General features: G+C 46.9%; 1 protein-coding gene across 4 annotated transcripts in view; it reads left to right on the top strand.

The window, feature by feature from the left end:
- Positions 1–342: 342 nt before the first annotated feature.
- The window catches only part of LOC134965898 (phospholipase A2 inhibitor and Ly6/PLAUR domain-containing protein-like), a 205,921-nt gene continuing 188,614 nt past the window's right edge, over positions 343–17,649 (top strand). The window contains exon 1 of one of the 4 annotated variants that reach the window (XM_063942293.1): positions 343–405. In XM_063942293.1, coding sequence (XP_063798363.1) covers positions 351–405 — 55 coding nt within the window. In that variant the 5' untranslated portion in view covers positions 343–350. Of the gene's footprint in view, positions 406–1,746; positions 1,862–17,649 lie in introns of those variants that run through there. The other 3 variants (XM_063942295.1, XM_063942294.1, XM_063942292.1) reach the window with 3 other exon arrangements.

Genomic DNA, 17,649 nt, shown 5'->3' with positions numbered 1-17,649 from the left:
CTATGAAATTTACTCTTGTACTGTATAACCATTTATGGCAAGTGCTTGTAAAACATCTGTAATTCCGCTTTTTGAAATGACTGTATAAGTAAAGACGGTTTTGAGGAAGTTCTCAGAGCTAGATGAAACCCATCGCTACCTGTGTATGTGTGAAATTTCTTGCTCTCCAGCTAGCTCAGCCAGTTCAAAGTTTCATTTCTACAGAATCAGTTAAGGAAAACTAGAGCAGCAACTGTATCTACAACACAGATTGTGGATAATGTGACAGGTATTGCAGCCACACCTTCACCCAGGTCTATATAATGACAGGACCTGGCTGGTTACCATGTAGTAGCCTGATCACTCAGACCATGAGGATGTCTCTCGTTGGATTTCTGTTTGTCCTCTCAGCTCTAACTTCGACCGGTGAGTGTTACAATCCATACCAGGCAAGAATCACTTACTAGAGCGGTTCCCAAACTTCTTTGAATCACGGTGCCCTAAAGTATCAGGATTTTTTTTATGCCACAAGTTTTTCATTGAGAAATAAAAAATATATATATTATATTATGTACAGTATATTGTGTTTATACTGTATGTCATCCATAGGTTCAATTGTGTGGTAAGGGTACAAGATATGCTTCAGCCACCAGCACTGGTTTTACCTATTACATTGACCATAAATAATTTGAATTAGTCCTGGACCACCAACCCAGGGCATCCCTGCAAGTGTCATGAGGCACCGCAGGGTTCCTCGGTGCACAGTTTGAGAACCACTGACCTACTCTGTCTCCTGGTTTCCTGTAGATATTAGGTTTATATTTAATAAAAGCAGTGCGATTCTACCAGCGGGCGAGCCATGCAATCACATGAGGCCAGGGTCGGTGAAAGATCTCTATGCGCCCTAGGCAAAGCTTCAGACTAGTGGTCCTTAACTTGCAATGCCCACCCCCCAACCCCACCCCCACCCCCTGGGGAGCTGTAGGTGGTGAAGTTCGGGCGGGTTCGGATTCCGACGAACCCAACCCGCTCATCACTAGTGACATCATGATGCGCGTGATGTCACCGGCACCCGCAGTGCTCCTCTGGGAATGGTACTAGGGTGAGAATTTTGGGGGTGAGTCTGTGGGTGAGGTTGCCTTGCAGGAAAGCCGTCCTGCCCTCCCCAGGACCCAGCTCTCCAGGCTGCAGCCTGATCATCCTATTGTTTGAACAGGCCCTGTTGCTAGTGTGGGATCAGAACTCATGCATTAATTATTAAATAACAAATGTGGCTTACAGCTTATAGCTTTGCAGCATATAACAGGTTGCAGTTAAAACTGCAAGAAACATATTCAGATATGGATGATGAAACAAAATGTGCTTCACTGAACCAAGCATGGGACAACGCCCAGAAACATGGCTCTGAGATTAATCTCCGAAAAAAGACAAAAACAGGAAGACCCTCTGACACGTCTTCATGCAGATATTTGTTGACCTATGAAATTTACTCTTGTACTGTATAACCATTTATGGCAAGTGCTTGTAAAACATCTGTAATTCCGCTTTTTGAAATGACTGTATAAGTAAAGACGGTTTTGAGGAAGTTCTCAGAGCTAGATGAAACCCATCGCTACCTGTGTATGTGTGAAATTTCTTGCTCTCCAGCTAGCTCAGCCAGTTCAAAGTTTCATTTCTACAGAATCAGTTAAGGAAAACTAGAGCAGCAACTGTATCTACAACACAGATTGTGGATAATGTGACAGGTATTGCAGCCACACCTTCACCCAGGTCTATATAATGACAGGACCTGGCTGGTTACCATGTAGTAGCCTGATCACTCAGACCATGAGGGTGTCTCTCGTTGGATTTCTGTTTGTCCTCTCAGCTCTAACTTCGACCGGTGAGTGTTACAATCCATACCAGGCAAGAATCACCTACTAGAGCGGTTCCCAAACTTCTTTGAATCACGGTGCCCTAAAGTATCAGGATTTTTTTTATGCCACAAGTTTTTCATTGAGAAATAAAAAATATATATATTATATTATGTACAGTATATTGTGTTTATACTGTATGTCATCCATAGGTTCAATTGTGTGGTAAGGGTACAAGATATGCTTCAGCCACCAGCACTGGTTTTACCTATTACATTGACCATAAATAATTTGAATTAGTCCTGGACCACCAACCCAGGGCATCCCTGCAAGTGTCATGAGGCACCGCAGGGTTCCTCGGTGCACAGTTTGAGAACCACTGACCTACTCTGTCTCCTGGTTTCCTGTAGATATTAGGTTTATATTTAATAAAAGCAGTGCGATTCTACCAGCGGGCGAGCCATGCAATCACATGAGGCCAGGGTCGGTGCAAGATCTCTATGCGCCCTAGGCAAAGCTTCAGACTAGTGGCCCTTAACTTGCAACGCCCCCCACCCCCACCCCCTGGGGAGCTGTAGGTGGTCACAAGGTGGGCTGGGGTGAATTGCATCATTATATATATATACAGAGAAAAAGGACAAAAGTCAAGGAATTTTAAAGCAATAAAGTGTATTGTAAAGAAAATCAAAAAATGTTGTGACTTTGCTCACAATATACTTTCACTTTAAAAAAATGTGGTACAGCCTGATGGCGGCGGCGTCACTCGATTAGACCCGCAGCAGCGGCCAACGCAGTGTAAAAGATGGAGGTCGCATACAGAGACATCCTTCAGTTTTTTGATAGATTAATTCAGTGGTGCCCCCGAAGGGCCGGCGCCCCTAGGCGGCCGCCTAAAGCTGTGGCTAATGGTAGAGCCGGCCCTGAATGGGGCACCCGCTGTGACACCTGCTGGCTGCTATTACCTCCTCCCCCTCCTCCCAGCCATAGTACTCCACTCACTGGGCGAAGTTTCACGAAAATGATGCAGTTGCGTTGCGACATCATGATGCAATCGCGTCATTTCGTGAAACTCTGCCCAGTCAATCCTTAATTGTAAAGTTATTGGGGCCCATTTATCAATTATTGCATTTGCAATGTGATCTGGGTGAGGCATTTTTAAATGATTGCCTCTTTAAAAAACGGAGCTCCTGCCATTTCGCAATGCATTACCGGCCCTACGTGTATAAGGACACATCTGTGCTTTACATAATATATTTCAACTGTATTTAAAATATTAGCAGACAAATGCATCAAATTTTAGAAATAAATCATGTGCCCTACATTTACTGTATGTCTTCTACATTTTTTGGTACGTTTGGTATATGAAATAATACGAATTTACTCACCGGTAATTCTATTTCTCGTAGTCCGTAGTGGATGCTGGGTACTCCGTAAGGACCATGGGGTATAGACGGGCTCCGCAGGAGACTGGGCACTCTTAAAAGAAAGATTAGGTACTATATCTGGTGTGCACTGGCTCCTCCCTCTATGCCCCTCCTCCAGACCTCAGTTAGGGAAACTGTGCCCGGAAGAGCTGACATTACTAGGAAAGGTTTTGGAATCCAGAGTAAGACTCATACCAGCCACACCAATCACACTGTACAACTTGTGATATCTATACCCAGTTAACAGTATGAACAATAACTGAGCCTCTCTCAACAGATGGCTCATACAATAACCCTTTAGTTAAGCAATAACTATATACATGTATTGCAGAGAGTCCGCACTTGGGACGGGCTCCCAGCATCCACTACGGACTACGAGAAATAGAATTACCGGTGAGTAAATTCTTATTTTCTCTGACGTCCTAGTGGATGCTGGGTACTCCGTAAGGACCATGGGGATTATACCAAAGCTCCCAAACGGGCGGGAGAGTGCGGATGACTCTGCAGCACCGAATGAGCAAACTCAAGTTCCTCCTCAGCCAGGGTATCAAACTTGTAGAATTTTGCAAAAGTGTTTGAACCCGACCAAGTAGCAGCTCGGCAAAGTTGTAAAACCGAGACCCCTCGGGCAGCCGCCCAAGAAGAGCCCACCTTCCTCGTGGAATGGGCTTTTACTGATTTAGGATGCGGCAGTCCAGCCGCAGAATGTGCAAGCTGAATGGTGCTACAGATCCAGCGAGCAATAGTCTGCTTTGAAGCAGGAGCACCCAGCTTGTTGGGTGCATGCAGGATAAATAGCGAGTCAGTTTTTCTGACTCTAGCCGTCCTGGAAACATAAAGTTTCAGGGCCCGGACTACATCCAGCAACTTGGAATCCTCCAAGTCCCTAGTAGCCGCAGCAGGCACCACAATAGGTTGGTTCAAATGAAACGATGATACCACCTTAGGGAGAAATTGGGGATGAGTCCTCCATTCTGCCCTTTCCATATGGAAGATCAGATATGGGCTTTTACATGACAAAGCCGCCAATTCTGACACACGCCTAGTCCAAGCTAAGGCCAAAAGCATGACCACTTTCCACGTTAGATATTTTAGCTCCACGGTCTTAAGTGGCTCAAACCAGTGGGATTTTATGAATCCAACACACGTTAAGATCCCAAGGTGCCACTGGAGGCACAAAAGGGGCTGAATATGCAGCACCCCTGTAACAACGTCCGAACTTCAGGCAGTGAAGCCAGTTCTTTTTGAGAGAAAAAGGGATAGGGCTGAAATCTTGGCCTTTATGGATCCTAATTTTAGGCCCATAGTCACTCCTGACTGTAGGAAGTGCAGGAATCGACCCCCCTGGAATTCCTCTGTAGGGCCTTCCCGGCCACACACCAAGCAACCTATTTTCGCCATATACAGTGAAAAAGTCTTGCTGTCACGTCTTTCCTAGCCTTTATCAGCGTAGGAATAATTGCATCCGGAATGCCCTTTTCCGCTAGGATCCGGCGTTCAACAGCCATGCCGTCCAACGCAGCCGCGGTAAGTCTTGGATCAGACAGGGTCCCTGTTGCAACATGTCCTGACTGAGAGGCAGAGGCCATGGGTCCTCTTAGAGCATTTCTTGCAGTTCCGGGTACCGAGTCCTTCTTGGCCAATCCGGAGCAAAGAATATTGTTCACACTCCTCCGTTTATTACAATTCTCAGCCCTTGGGTCTGAGAGGAAGAGGAGGGATTATATAGACCGACTGGAACACCCACGGTGTTACTAGTGCGACCACAGCTATCGCCTGAGAGTCCCTTGACCCAGCGTAAAACCTTTTTTTATCTTTTTATTGAGGTGGGACGCCATGTAGTCCACCTGAGGCAGTTTCCATCAATTTGCAAAACTGCGTGAAGACTTCCTGATGAAGTCACCACTTTCCCGGGTGGAGGTCGTGTCCACTCCCGGAATGAACACTGCTGACAGTGCGCTTACTTGATTCTCCGCCCAGCGAAGAATTCTGGTGGCTTCTACCCTCGCCATCCTGCTCCTTGTGCCGCCCTGGCGGTTTACATGAGCCCCTGCGGTCTGACTGGATCAGAACCGGTTGGTCGCGAAGCAGGAACTCCGCTTGACTTAGGGCGTTGTATATGGCCCTTAGTTCCAGGATAATGATGTGAAGGCAAGTCTGTTGGCTTGACCACAAACCTTGGAATTTTCTTCCCTGTGTAACTGCCCCCCACCCTCGGAGGCTTGCATCCGTGGTCACCAGGACCTAGTCCTGAATGCCAAATCTGCGGCCCTCGAGAAGGTGAGCACTCCGCAGCCACCACAGGAGAGACACCCTGGCCCTGGGGGATAGGGTGATTAACCGATGCATCTGAAGATCTGATCCGGACCACTTGTCCAGTAAGTTCCATTGTCCTTGCATGGAACCAGCCGAAGGGGATGGCCTCGTATGATGCCATCATCCTTCCCAGGACTCGAGTGCAGTGATGCACTGACACCTGTTTTGGTTTTCAATGGATTCCTGACCAGTGTTATGAGCTCCTGAGCTCTCTCTATCGGGAGATAAACCCTCTTCTGGTCTGTGTCTAGGATCATGCCTAGGCGAGGCAGATGAGCTGTAGGAACCAACTGCGACTTTGGAATATATAGAATCCAGTCGTGTTGCCGTTTCACTTCCAGAGAAGGTGATATGCTGTCCAGCAACTGCTCTCTTGATCTCGCTTTTATGAGGAGATCATGCAAGTATGTGATAATAGTGACACCTTGCTTCCGCAGGACCACCATCATATCCGCCATTACCTTGGTGAAATTGGTAATGACAATCCCGAACCGCAATTCTGAGGTACGCCTGATGAGGTGGATAACTGTGGACACGAAGGTATGCATCCCTTATGTCCCGATTCATTTCAGGCATGCAATGACCGCTCTTAGCGATTCCATCTTGAACCTGAACCTTTTCAGGTATATGTTCAGGGATTTTAATTCAATATGGGTCTAACCGAACCGTCTGGTTTCGGGATTATAACATGGTCGAATAATAACACCCTCTTGTTGAAGGAGGGGACCCTTGACCACCACCTGTTGAAGATACAATTTACGAATTGCAGTTAACACTGGCTCCCTCTCTTGGGGGGAAGCCCGCCGGGTCCTCGGTGAGGGGGCATCTTCTCACAGTCCAGCCTGTATCCCTGCAATACAATTTCTATTGCCCAGGGATCTAACAGGGAGTGAACCCACTTGTGGCTGAACTTACGAAAGCGTGTCCCCACCGGGCCTAGCTCCGCCTGTGGAGACCCAGCGACATGCGGTGGATTTTTGTAGAGGCCGGAGAGGACTTCTGTTCCTGGGGACTAGCTGTGTTGTACAGCTTCTTTCCTCTGCCCCCGGCTCTGAAAAGAAAGGACGCACCTCAGACTTTCTTGTTTCTTTATTCGAAAAGCTGCATTTAATAATGTTGTGCTTTCCTAGGCTGTGCAGGAATATAAGGCAAAATATCAGAATTACCAGCCATAACTGTGGAGACCAGGGCCGAGAACCTTTCTCCACACAATCCTCAGCCTTCCATATGCCTCTTAAGTCGGCATCATCTGTCCAATGTATATTCTACAGGACACGTCAAGCAGAAATCGACATAGCTTTTGTCTCTAGGACCCAGTATACACATGTCCCTTTGGGCATGCTTTATAATTATATATCTATCACTTAAGATAGCATCTTAAAATATTTATATGCATACTAGGGTCTCAATCTCTGCTGATAAGGTACCTGTCCACGCTGCCACAGCGCTATAAACCCATGCCGACACAATCGCCGGTCTGGGTAGTATACTAGAATGTGCACGCTATCTGCAGGATCCCTGAGAATAGCTAGTGCAAACAGGACACCCAAGGGGAAGATTCTCAACACATCCTGGCCCTAGTGGGGAAAGGATACAGCCAGAGAATTCTCTTGTGGGAAGCTGCCGTCTCTTGTCTGAAGATTCACGCTCTTTTTCCTCATGAGAGGAGGGAAATTTACCTCAGCATTCTTCCCCTTAACATGTGTACTCTCGTGTCAAGGACAGATGAGTCATCAGTGATATGCAAATCATCTTTTATTCCAATAATCATATATTGAATATCTTTTAGCCCTCTTGGCTGTAACTTTGCATTATCGTAGTCGACAGTGGAGTTAAACTCCGTGTCGATACTTTGTTATTTTGGATAGTGAACATAGAGAGACTCTGAAGGACTCTGTGACATAGGGACAGACATGGGTAGATTTCCTTTCTGTTCCCTAACCTTTTGTGCAATCATTTTACCTCAGCACTTACACATATCCAAACAGGTGTCGGCGTTGTTGACGGAGACATCCTCCCACACACTTATCCGCTCTATCACCTCCTTAGAGTAGCCTTTTACCTCAGACATGTCGACACACGCGTACCGACACACCACACACACAGGGGATGCTCTATTTGAAGACAGTTCCCCCACCAGGCCCTTTGGAGAGACAGAGAGAGAGTATGCCAGCACACACCACAGCGCTATATAATACAGGGATGTACACTATACTGAGTGATTTTTCCCCTATAGCAGCTTATATACACAGTTTTGCGCCTAAATTTATGTGCCCCCCCTCTCTTTTTTACCCTTGGTGTACCAGGATACTGCAGGGGAGAGCCTGGGGAGCTTCCTTCCAGCTGAGCTGTGAAGAGAAAATGGCGCCGGTGTGCTGAGGAAGAAGGCCCGGCCCCCTCAGCGGCGGGCTTCTGTCCTTTTATGTACTTTAATGGCGGGGGTTAATGCACATATACAGTTAATCAGACTGTATTATGTGCTTTTCGCCAAGTAAGGTAATCTAATTGCTGCCCAGGGCATCCCCCCCCAGCGCCCTGCACCCATCAGTGACCGGAGTGTGTGGTGTGCTAAGGGAGCAATGGCGCACAGCTGCAGTGCTGTGCGCTACCTTAATGAAGACCGGAGTCTTCAGCCGCCGATTTTCAACTTCTCTTCGTTCTTCTGGCTCTGCAAGGGGGGCGGCGGCGAGGCTCCGGGACCGGACGACCGAGGACTGGGCCTGTGTTCGATCCCCCTGGAGCTAATGGTGTCCAGTAGCCTTAGAAGCCCAAGCTAGCTGCAAGCAGGTAGGTTCGCTTCTCTTCCCTCAGTCCCACGTAGCAGTGAGTCTGTTGCCAGCAGATCTCACTGAAAATAAAAAACCTAACAAATACTTTCTTTTCTAGGAAGCTCAGGAGAGCCCCTAGGGTGCATCCAGCTCTGGCCGGGCACAGATACTAACTGAGGTCTGGAGGAGGGGCATAGAGGGAGGAGCCAGTGCACAACAGATATAGTACCTAATCTTTCTTTTAAGAGTGCCCAGTCTCCTGCGGAGCCCGTCTATACCCCATGGTCCTTACGGAGTACCCAGCATCCACTAGAACGTCAGAGAAAATTGCTATACATCATTGTATGGGGTGTAAGCCTTCTCAGAAGGTGTCTACATTGCTTTATAAAATGTAACACCGTATACACATACGTGTAAGTCAACGATTACTTTCGATGAGTGTAACTGAAGAGACGTTAAGTCTGTCAAACTGTACTTTACAACTCCTAAGTATTTACTAACACAAATGAACACAGCCAGTGATTTCGGCACTAGCTGGGGGCAGCACATCAGGCTGATGAGGCTAGGAGATTCTAGTTTTTGTCTTGTTACGACTTTTTTTTAAAATATATTATGTTTTGCAACTGACCAGAGTGGGACAACGGGCAGCTAAATGTGGTCCGAAGGTGGTAGCGGGGGATGAGATTGGGGCTGCTTTGGTGGTTGTGAGGTGTCCAAACTGGCCCCGAAATGAAGGAGGCAGTGATGTGGGGAAGAGGCAGGGGCTGGCGGCCAATAATGTGTCTAGGGGTGGCCTGACCTCTAAATTCACCCCTGCACACAGCCATATACATTTTACTAGAGAAAGAGAGCGAGAGAGAATAAACAGTATTTTTTTTGTTACATGATGTAATTAATACTGTACACGGGCGGATTAATGACCTGATTCAGACTTGTACGCAAATGCGATTGCAACTGTGATTTGTTTAGGCTACAGACATGGGAAACAACGTAAAGGAGGCAGCCACCCAGAAATGAGCAGAGATGCTCAACGGAGTCATCGCAAACGCTCAACTACTGCGTACACATTCGCAACACTGAGGTAGATACAGGGAACATTCAGTGGCAAATGCAGGATTTCTAGAAGGTGCTTTAAATGCAGTTTATATTCTGTGGAACATTGGAGCAAGTGTGGGAGTCTGGGGGAGTGTTAGTAGAACTTAGTAACGACCTTTGACATTAATGTATATGGTATGGAATACATTAATATTTAACACTATAGATGTCTATCGTATAGGCCAGAGGTTCCCAAACTGTGTGCGGTGGCTCCCTGGGGTGCCTCGGGACACTTGCAGGGGTGCCCTGGGTTGGTGGTCCAGGACCAATTAAAATTATTCATGGTCAATATAATAGGCAAAACCTGTGCTGGTGGCTGCCAGTCATAAAATATGTGGCCAAACAGAAGCAAATCTTGTCCCTCACCACACAACTGACCCTAAGGATGATATATAAACGCGATCTACTTAATGTAATATTTCTTTCTACATTTCTCAATAAGACATTTTTGGCCTAGGGGTGCCGTGAAAAAAATTCTGATATTCTAGGGCGCCATGATTCAAAAAAGTTTGGAAACCACTGGTATAGGCTGTATCAAACATTTAAATAATGTAAATAAAGGCTAAACATCCCATAATAAATAAATACACAAACATACAGTAGTAGAACCAGAACTGCACTTTCTAAGCACAAATACTCCCACCACATGATAAGGCTCCTGTCTCTTTTTCCTGGTAGCTACTCGCTGGTCCAGTGCACTAATTGAAGACTCTTAGGGGGTAATTCAGAGTTAATCGCATGCAGCAAATTTGTTAGCAGTTGGGCAAAACCATGGCTCTCATTCCGAGTTGATCGCTCACTATGGATTTTCGCAGCGCAGCGATCATGGCAGAACGGGGCTAATCTGCACATGCGTATGCAACGCAATGCACAGGCGCATCGTACGGGTACAACGAGCGACGTGGTATTGCACAGGTTCTTGCGACACTTCCATTCACACTGCCGAACGCAAGGAGATTGACAGGAAGTGTGAGTTTCTGGGTGTCAACTGACCGTTTTCTGGGAGTGTTTGGAAAAACGCAGGCGTGGCCAGGCATTTGCTGGGCGGGTATCTGACATCATTACCGCGTCACTCGTCGCAGCAATCATCGCACAGAATAAGTAACTACAGGGCTGGTCTTGTTTTGCACAAAATGTGTTTGCAGCCGCTCGGCTGCACAGGCGTTCACACTCCTGCAAAGCAAAAATACACTCCCCCGTGGGCGGCGACTATGCGTTTTCACGGCTCCTGAAAGTAGCTAGCGAGCGATCACCTCGGAATGAGGGCCCATCTGCACTGCAGATATAACATGTGCAGAGAGAGTTAGATTTGGGTGGGTTATATTGTTTCTGTGCAGGGTAAATACTGGCTGCTTTATTTTTACACTGCAATTTAGATTTCAGTTTGAACACACCTCCCCCAAATCTAACTCTCTCTGCACATGTTACATCTGCCCCACCTGCAGTGCACATGGGGGGTCATTCCGAGTTGTTCGCTCTGTAAATTTTTTCACATCGCAGCGATTTTCCGCTTAGTGCGCATGCGCAATGTCCGCAGTGCGACTGCGCCAAGTAAATTTGCTATGCAGTTAGGTATTTTACTCACGTTTTTTTCTTCGTTCTGGTGATCGTAATGTGATTGACAGGAAGTGGGTGTTTCTGGGCGGAAACTGGCCGTTTTATGGGTGTGTGTGAAAAAACGCTACAGTTTCTGGGAAAAACGCGGGAGTGGCTGGAGAAACGGAGGAGTGTCTGGGCGAATGCTGGGTGTGTTTGTGACGTCAAACCAGGAACGACAAGCACTGAACTGATCGCAGATGCCGAGTAAGTGTGGAGCTACTCAGAAACTGCTAAGAAGTTTGTAATCGCAATATTGCGAATACATCGTTCGCAATTTTAAGAAGCTAAGATTCACTCCCAGTAGGCGGCGGCTTAGCGTGTGCAATGCTGCTAAAAGCAGCTTGCGAGCGAACAACTCGGAATGAGGGCCATGGTTTTGCCCAACTGCTAACAAATTTGCTGCTGCGATCAGGTCTGAATTACCCCCTTAATCCACACATACAGCAAACTTGGTAGAAGAAGCTGCAACCACTGGGCATGTGCAGCAGCTCTGCTCTGTCCCTTACACTGCATGATGTGGAGGCAGCTCTAGTAATTGTATTATGTGCCTAATTCAGACGTGATCGCTGTGCTGCAAATTTGCAGTGGTCTGCGATCAGATAGTCACTGCCCAGGGACTGTGAAAACCTGCCCCGTGCAAGTGTGCGACTGCATGTGTACGCCGTGCGAAAACTTCGCCAGACAGGGAACATCTGCAAATCCATTCGCAACTCACTCACCATCTAATCATTTTTCCAGTCTGTGCAGTGTGTCCGCAGCCCAGGACTTACTCCTACAAAGCGATAGAATCAGGCTGATCAGGGCAGGAGCTGACGTCACACACCCTCCCTGAAAATGCTTGGGAATGCCTGTGTTTTTCCTGACACTCCCAGAAAACAGCCAGTTACCACCCATAAACGCCCGCTTCCTGTCAATCACCTTGCATACACCTAGCAATCAAAATTTTCACACCATTCTGTCACTGCTTGGTGTCATGCCTGCGCATTGTGGTCCATACGCATGTGCAGTCATTTGATAATCAGCCGCTATGCGAATTCGCACAACAGCGATCAGGTCTGAATCGGGCCCTATATACCATTGCTTTTGTTGTCATAATTTGAGCCACTTGCCAAGAGGAGGGGGATTTCCGGGCAACCAGAATTCTCACCTGCATTTGCCTATGAGCTGTGTAGCCATATGGTCACGCAGAGTAGCCATGAGATCTGACACACTGACACCATGTTTTTGTGTACAAAATCGCAGATGCAGGTGGAGACATGCCCTGAAAATGGTTGCGACACTCCTTCATTTTTGCCACCACTCCCCCAAACAGTCACTGCCTGTCAATTGCTTTGCCAAAATATCCTCACTCCGAACAACATCGCTAAGGTACCATGGTGCATGTGCAGCCAGCCGATAATCGCTCAACTCTTTAAATATAAGCATTGCGTACATTGGGGGTTATTCACAGTTGTTAGCAAACCAAAAATGTTAGCAATTGGGCAAAACCATGTGCGCTGCAGGGGGGGCAGATGTAACATATGCAGAGAGAGTTAGATTTGGGTGGGTTATATTGTTTCTGTGCAGGGTAAATACTGGCTGCTTTATTTTTACACTGCGATTGAACTCACCACACCGAAATCTAACTATCTCTGCACATGATACATCTGCCCCACGTGCAGTGCACATGATTTATCCCAATTGCTAACAACTCTGAATAACCCCCATCATCTCTAAATCATGCCCTGTGATAACTATAAAAGGGGACACAAGCATGTGGTGCATTGTGGCTGTAGGAATTATGGCTGTTTAAGGTTATGCTATGCTGTCCACTTTCCTGTGGTATGCAAATCACTACCTGACTGAAGAGACCCAGGGGGGGCAGAGTTAGAGGAACTGTGGCATACTGGAATGTTAACAGATATTGGAAAGTTCCAAAAGCCATTTGATTCTTATCAATGAGTGGAGGAGTTTATGGCCCCAAAACCAGTTTAACCAATTCTGGCAGACCCTGCCTCATGGAGAGGGGTTTTAGGACAAGGAATAAAAGACAGGCTACAGTGGAGTGTGAGCTGAGAACTGGGATGGAAGGCACAGGCTAAGTGACCAGGGATGAGAGCCCATGCTAGGGCTGTGGGACAGGCATGGCATCCCACAGCCCCATGCATTATGGAGAGAAGAGCAGCGTGTGGGTATTGCTATGAAGAGAGGGAGAGCCCATATCTGCAGTGTAACAGGAGAGCCAGCAGCTTCAGGGAGAGATGGAGAGTGCAGTGTGAGGGCCACAGTATGCAGAGTTCAGTGGAAGGAACCAAGAACAAAGGGTATCCCCACCTTCAGGGGTACCAAAGAAGCAGGACGGGAGGTGTGAGTCTTCGGGAGAGGACTATCTGGGTGAGTGGTAGGAAACCATGTGTGGCAGAAGGCCCCAGTGATGAGTCCATGAGAGATCCCGTTTATATAAACTGCAGATATCCCCAAGCGAATTGGGGGAGAACGCACCGAAATCAATCTCAGTTTGCGGCCGCTGTACTACTGATTCCCAGAGACTGCACCAGTATGTACTGTAATGCTGTCCCATCATTGTTTATGCTGTTATTGCCATTGAAGAGAATTAAAGGAATTGCTAACCTGATGTAATCCATATGAATATTGTACTGGAGAGAGGAGAACAAGAAATTACATGTGATTGTCGTGATAAACCTGTCTGAACTGTGAATAAACTGCTTGCTTATGTGATGAGACGGCCTGGCATCCAATGCTTTAAATCACTGATTGCCCCGGCTACCACAGAACCACAGCAGCTTCTTGCATCTGTTGATTTGAGTCAGTTTTGTAGTAAGTTTTATATGGTAATTTGTTGTTGGTTTTGAAGTTGATGACTGAAACTGACTAACTTTATACTACTAAAAACTAGAGATGAGCGGGTTCGGATCGTTGAGATCCGACCCCCCCACCCCCACCCCCACTCCCACCCGAACTTCACGTGGTTTTCATGGGTCCGAGACAGCCTCGGATCTTCCCGCCTTGCTCGGTTAACCCAATCGAGGCCGGACGTCATCATCCTGCTGTCAGATTCTCGCGAGATTCATATTCCATATAAAGGACCGCGCGTCGCTGCCATTTTCACTCGGGCATTGTACATTGTGCGTTCTCTGCCTGAAAAGCTCAATATCTGCGCTCAGTGTACTGCATTGTTGGGACCACCAGTATATACAGTAGTACAGTACAGTAGGCCATTGCTGTATCTTGCAGCTCTGTGTCAGATTCAGTTCTAGTATCCTGATCAGTGCTCAATATCTGCTGCATTGTTGTGTGACCAGTATATACTATAGTAGTACAGTGCTGCATTGTTGTGAGCAGTATATAGTAGGACAGTGCAGCATTTTGGTGACCACCAGTAGTAGTACATTACAGTAGGCCATTGCTGTATCTTGCAGCTCCGTGTCTCTTCAAGTATCCATATCTGTGCTGCATTGTTGTTAGCAGCATATAGTAGGACAGTGCAGCATTTTGGTGACCACCAGTATATAGTAGTACAGTACAGTAGGCCGTTGCTGTATCTTGCAGCTCCGTGTCACTTCAAGTATCCATATCTGTGCCGCATTGTTGTGAGCAGTATATAGTAGGATAGTGCAGCATTGTGGTGACCACCAGTATATAGTAGTACAGTACAGTAGGCTATTGCTGTATCTTGCAGCTCCGTGTCACTTCAAGCATCCATATCTGTGCTGCATTGTTGTGAGCAGTATATAGTAAGACATTGCAGCATTCTTGTGACAACCAGTATATACTATATAGTAGTACAGTACAGTAGGCTATCGCTGTATCTTGCAGCTCCGTGTCACTACAAGTAGCCATATCTGTGCTGCATTGTTGTGAGCAGTATATAGTAAGACAGTGCAGCATTGTGGTGACCACCAGTATATACTATATAGTAGTACAGTACAGTAGGCCATTGCTATATCTTGCAGCTCCGTGTCACTTCAAGTATCCATATCTGTGCTGCATTGCTGTGAGCAGTATATAGTAGGACAGTGCAGCATTGTGGTGACCACCAGTAGTAGTACAGTACAGTAGGCCATTGCTATTGATATATTACTGGCATATAATTCCACACATTAAAAAATGGAGAACAAGAATGTGGAGGGTAAAATAGGGAAAGATCAAGATCCACTTCCACCTAGTGCTGAAGCTGCTGCCACTAGTCATGGCAGAGACGATGAAATGCAATCAACGTCGTCTGCCAAGGCCGATGCCCAATGTCATAGTAGAGAGCGTGTCAAATCCAAAAAGCAAAAGTTCAGTAAAATGATGACCCAAAAATCTAAATTAAAATCGTCTGAGGAGAAGCGTAAACTTGCCAATATGCCATTTACGACACGGAGTGGCAAGGAGCGGCTGAGGCCCTGGCCTATGTTCATGGCTAGTGGTTCAGCTTCACATGAGGATGGAAGCACTCATCCTCCCGCTAGAAAAATGAAAAGAGTTAAGCTGGCAAGAGCACAGCAAATAACTGTGCATTCTTCTAAATCACAAATCCCTAAGGAGAGTCCAATTGTGTCGGTTGCGATGTCTGACCTTCCCAACACTGGTGTCACGATCCAGGTATCTGGACGCCATTACTTGCCTTTTAGGTGTCTCCTGAGGCTGGCTCAGCGTTCCAAGTCCGGATCTCATCTGTGTCCACACTCTGCATATCCCTCCTGTCACTCTGAGACGCTGTCACAGCGGCGCCATGTTTGAATACTGCATGGCGTCTCCCGTCCTCCGCGGCCTCCGCTCCTGTGTAAACATCCTAGCGATATTTGGTGGACCCCCTTTATTCAAGTAAACCTTAGTTACCTTTTATACCAGTAAATAAAGACACGGAGACATGATTTTGGCAGAAAAATTGCTAGCAATTTATTTGACCCTAACCATAGCAAAACCTGTAATTGGAAAAAAATTGTTAAGATGCCAAATCAGCCGGCATAATGATGGCAGAAAAAAGAACGGCTCTATTAAACTATTGGTAAACTTAAATTGGTAAACTGACCGAAACCGTCCAGGACCCTATCAAAAACCGGTAATAGGTGTCAACACAACCCCCACAGTAACTTCCCACCGCTCCTGGGTGCCCTGCCGCTGCCTCCCGGATGGGTGGTCGAGCGGCCATTAAGTCGATGGAGGTGAGTGCACCTAAACCATATAACACTGAAACTTACTACCTATAAAAAACCATACCACTACAAACTGCCGTTCTTTTCCGCCTATAAATAGCCAACGAATAAAACCAGCCAAGCAATTAAGCGCCAATGCACTCCGCGTCAAAACGCAAACAACCTCTACCCTTAGGGCGGGAGGGCGGGAAGGAAATTCAACAGGCAAAGAGACCCAAAATGGCCACTCCAGCCTATATATACCCTAAACCTCCCCCTTTTCCTAAGGCTGTACTACCTCACAGCTAGGTCCACCCCTCACAGGATGTTTAACTCATTCCTCTCCTATGTAGTCAATTCTCTCTCCTAAACATCCTAGCGATATTTGGTGGACCCCCTTTATTCAAGTAAACCTTAGTTACCTTTTATACCAGTAAATAAAGACACGGAAACATGATTTTGGCAGAAAAATTGCTAGCTATTTATTTGACCCTAACCATAGCAAAACCTGTAATTGGAAAAAATTTGTTAAGATGCCGAATCAGCCGGCATAATGGTGGCAGAAAAAAGAACGGCTCTATTAAACTATTGGTAAACTTAAATTGGTAAACTGACCGAAACCGTCCAGGACCCTATCAAAAACCGGTAATAGGTGTCAACACAACCCCCACAGTGACTTCCCACCGCTCCTGGGTGCCCTGCCGCTGCCTCCCGGATGGGTGGTCGAGCGGCCATTAAGTCGATGGAGGTGAGTGCACCTAAACCATATAACACTGAAACTTACTACCTATAAAAAACCATACCACTACAAACTGCCGTTCTTTTCCGCCAAAAGCGAAGGACTCCATCCCAGAGTCCTCGCACCGCCACCATAACCTACCCTAACTCCTGCAACACAAGGAACAGATCCTCCAGGAAAAACATCATCCCCTCATTGGGTAGATGCACACCATCAGGCCGAAAAAGGTGTTTGTCTCGGAACCGAATCCTAGGGTGACGAACCACTTTACCTCCGTGGGCCAAGACCCACTTCGCCACCGCCCCATTCACCTTTATCCTGGCCTCATCTATTACGCGTCCGTCCTTCACACCTCGCCAACTCAACCTTGGCACCATCAGGGAAAATACCAATATACAATTGGTCCATGCTGCGGCCACCCTTGCCAGATCTTGTATCATGGCCCACCGTAGCTCCAAGGAAGTCCTCTTCCCTAGGTCGTTGCCACCTAAGTGGACAACCAAAACCTTGGGAACTCCATGCTTCCTGGCCTGACTGACTAGTCTACTCAATAGATCTTTCCACATCATTCCTCGCCAACCAAGCCATCTGATTCCCTGACCTCTAGGAAACCTCTGAGCAGTATCAGAGGCCAAAAACCTTGCTGCCCAAAAGACAAAAGAGTGGCCGACCACCCAAACGGACAAGCCATCAGCGAAACAACCTGAATGGAGGGAAAAAAGGGGTAAAATGTGTTACTGTAATTCTATGCCATGA

The sequence above is a fragment of the Pseudophryne corroboree genome, chromosome 10, assembly GCF_028390025.1.
Source record: "Pseudophryne corroboree isolate aPseCor3 chromosome 10, aPseCor3.hap2, whole genome shotgun sequence".
Taxonomy (NCBI): domain Eukaryota; kingdom Metazoa; phylum Chordata; class Amphibia; order Anura; family Myobatrachidae; genus Pseudophryne; species Pseudophryne corroboree.
Note: the sequence above shows the minus strand (reverse complement) of the source record. Positions and strands in the feature narration are given on the sequence as shown.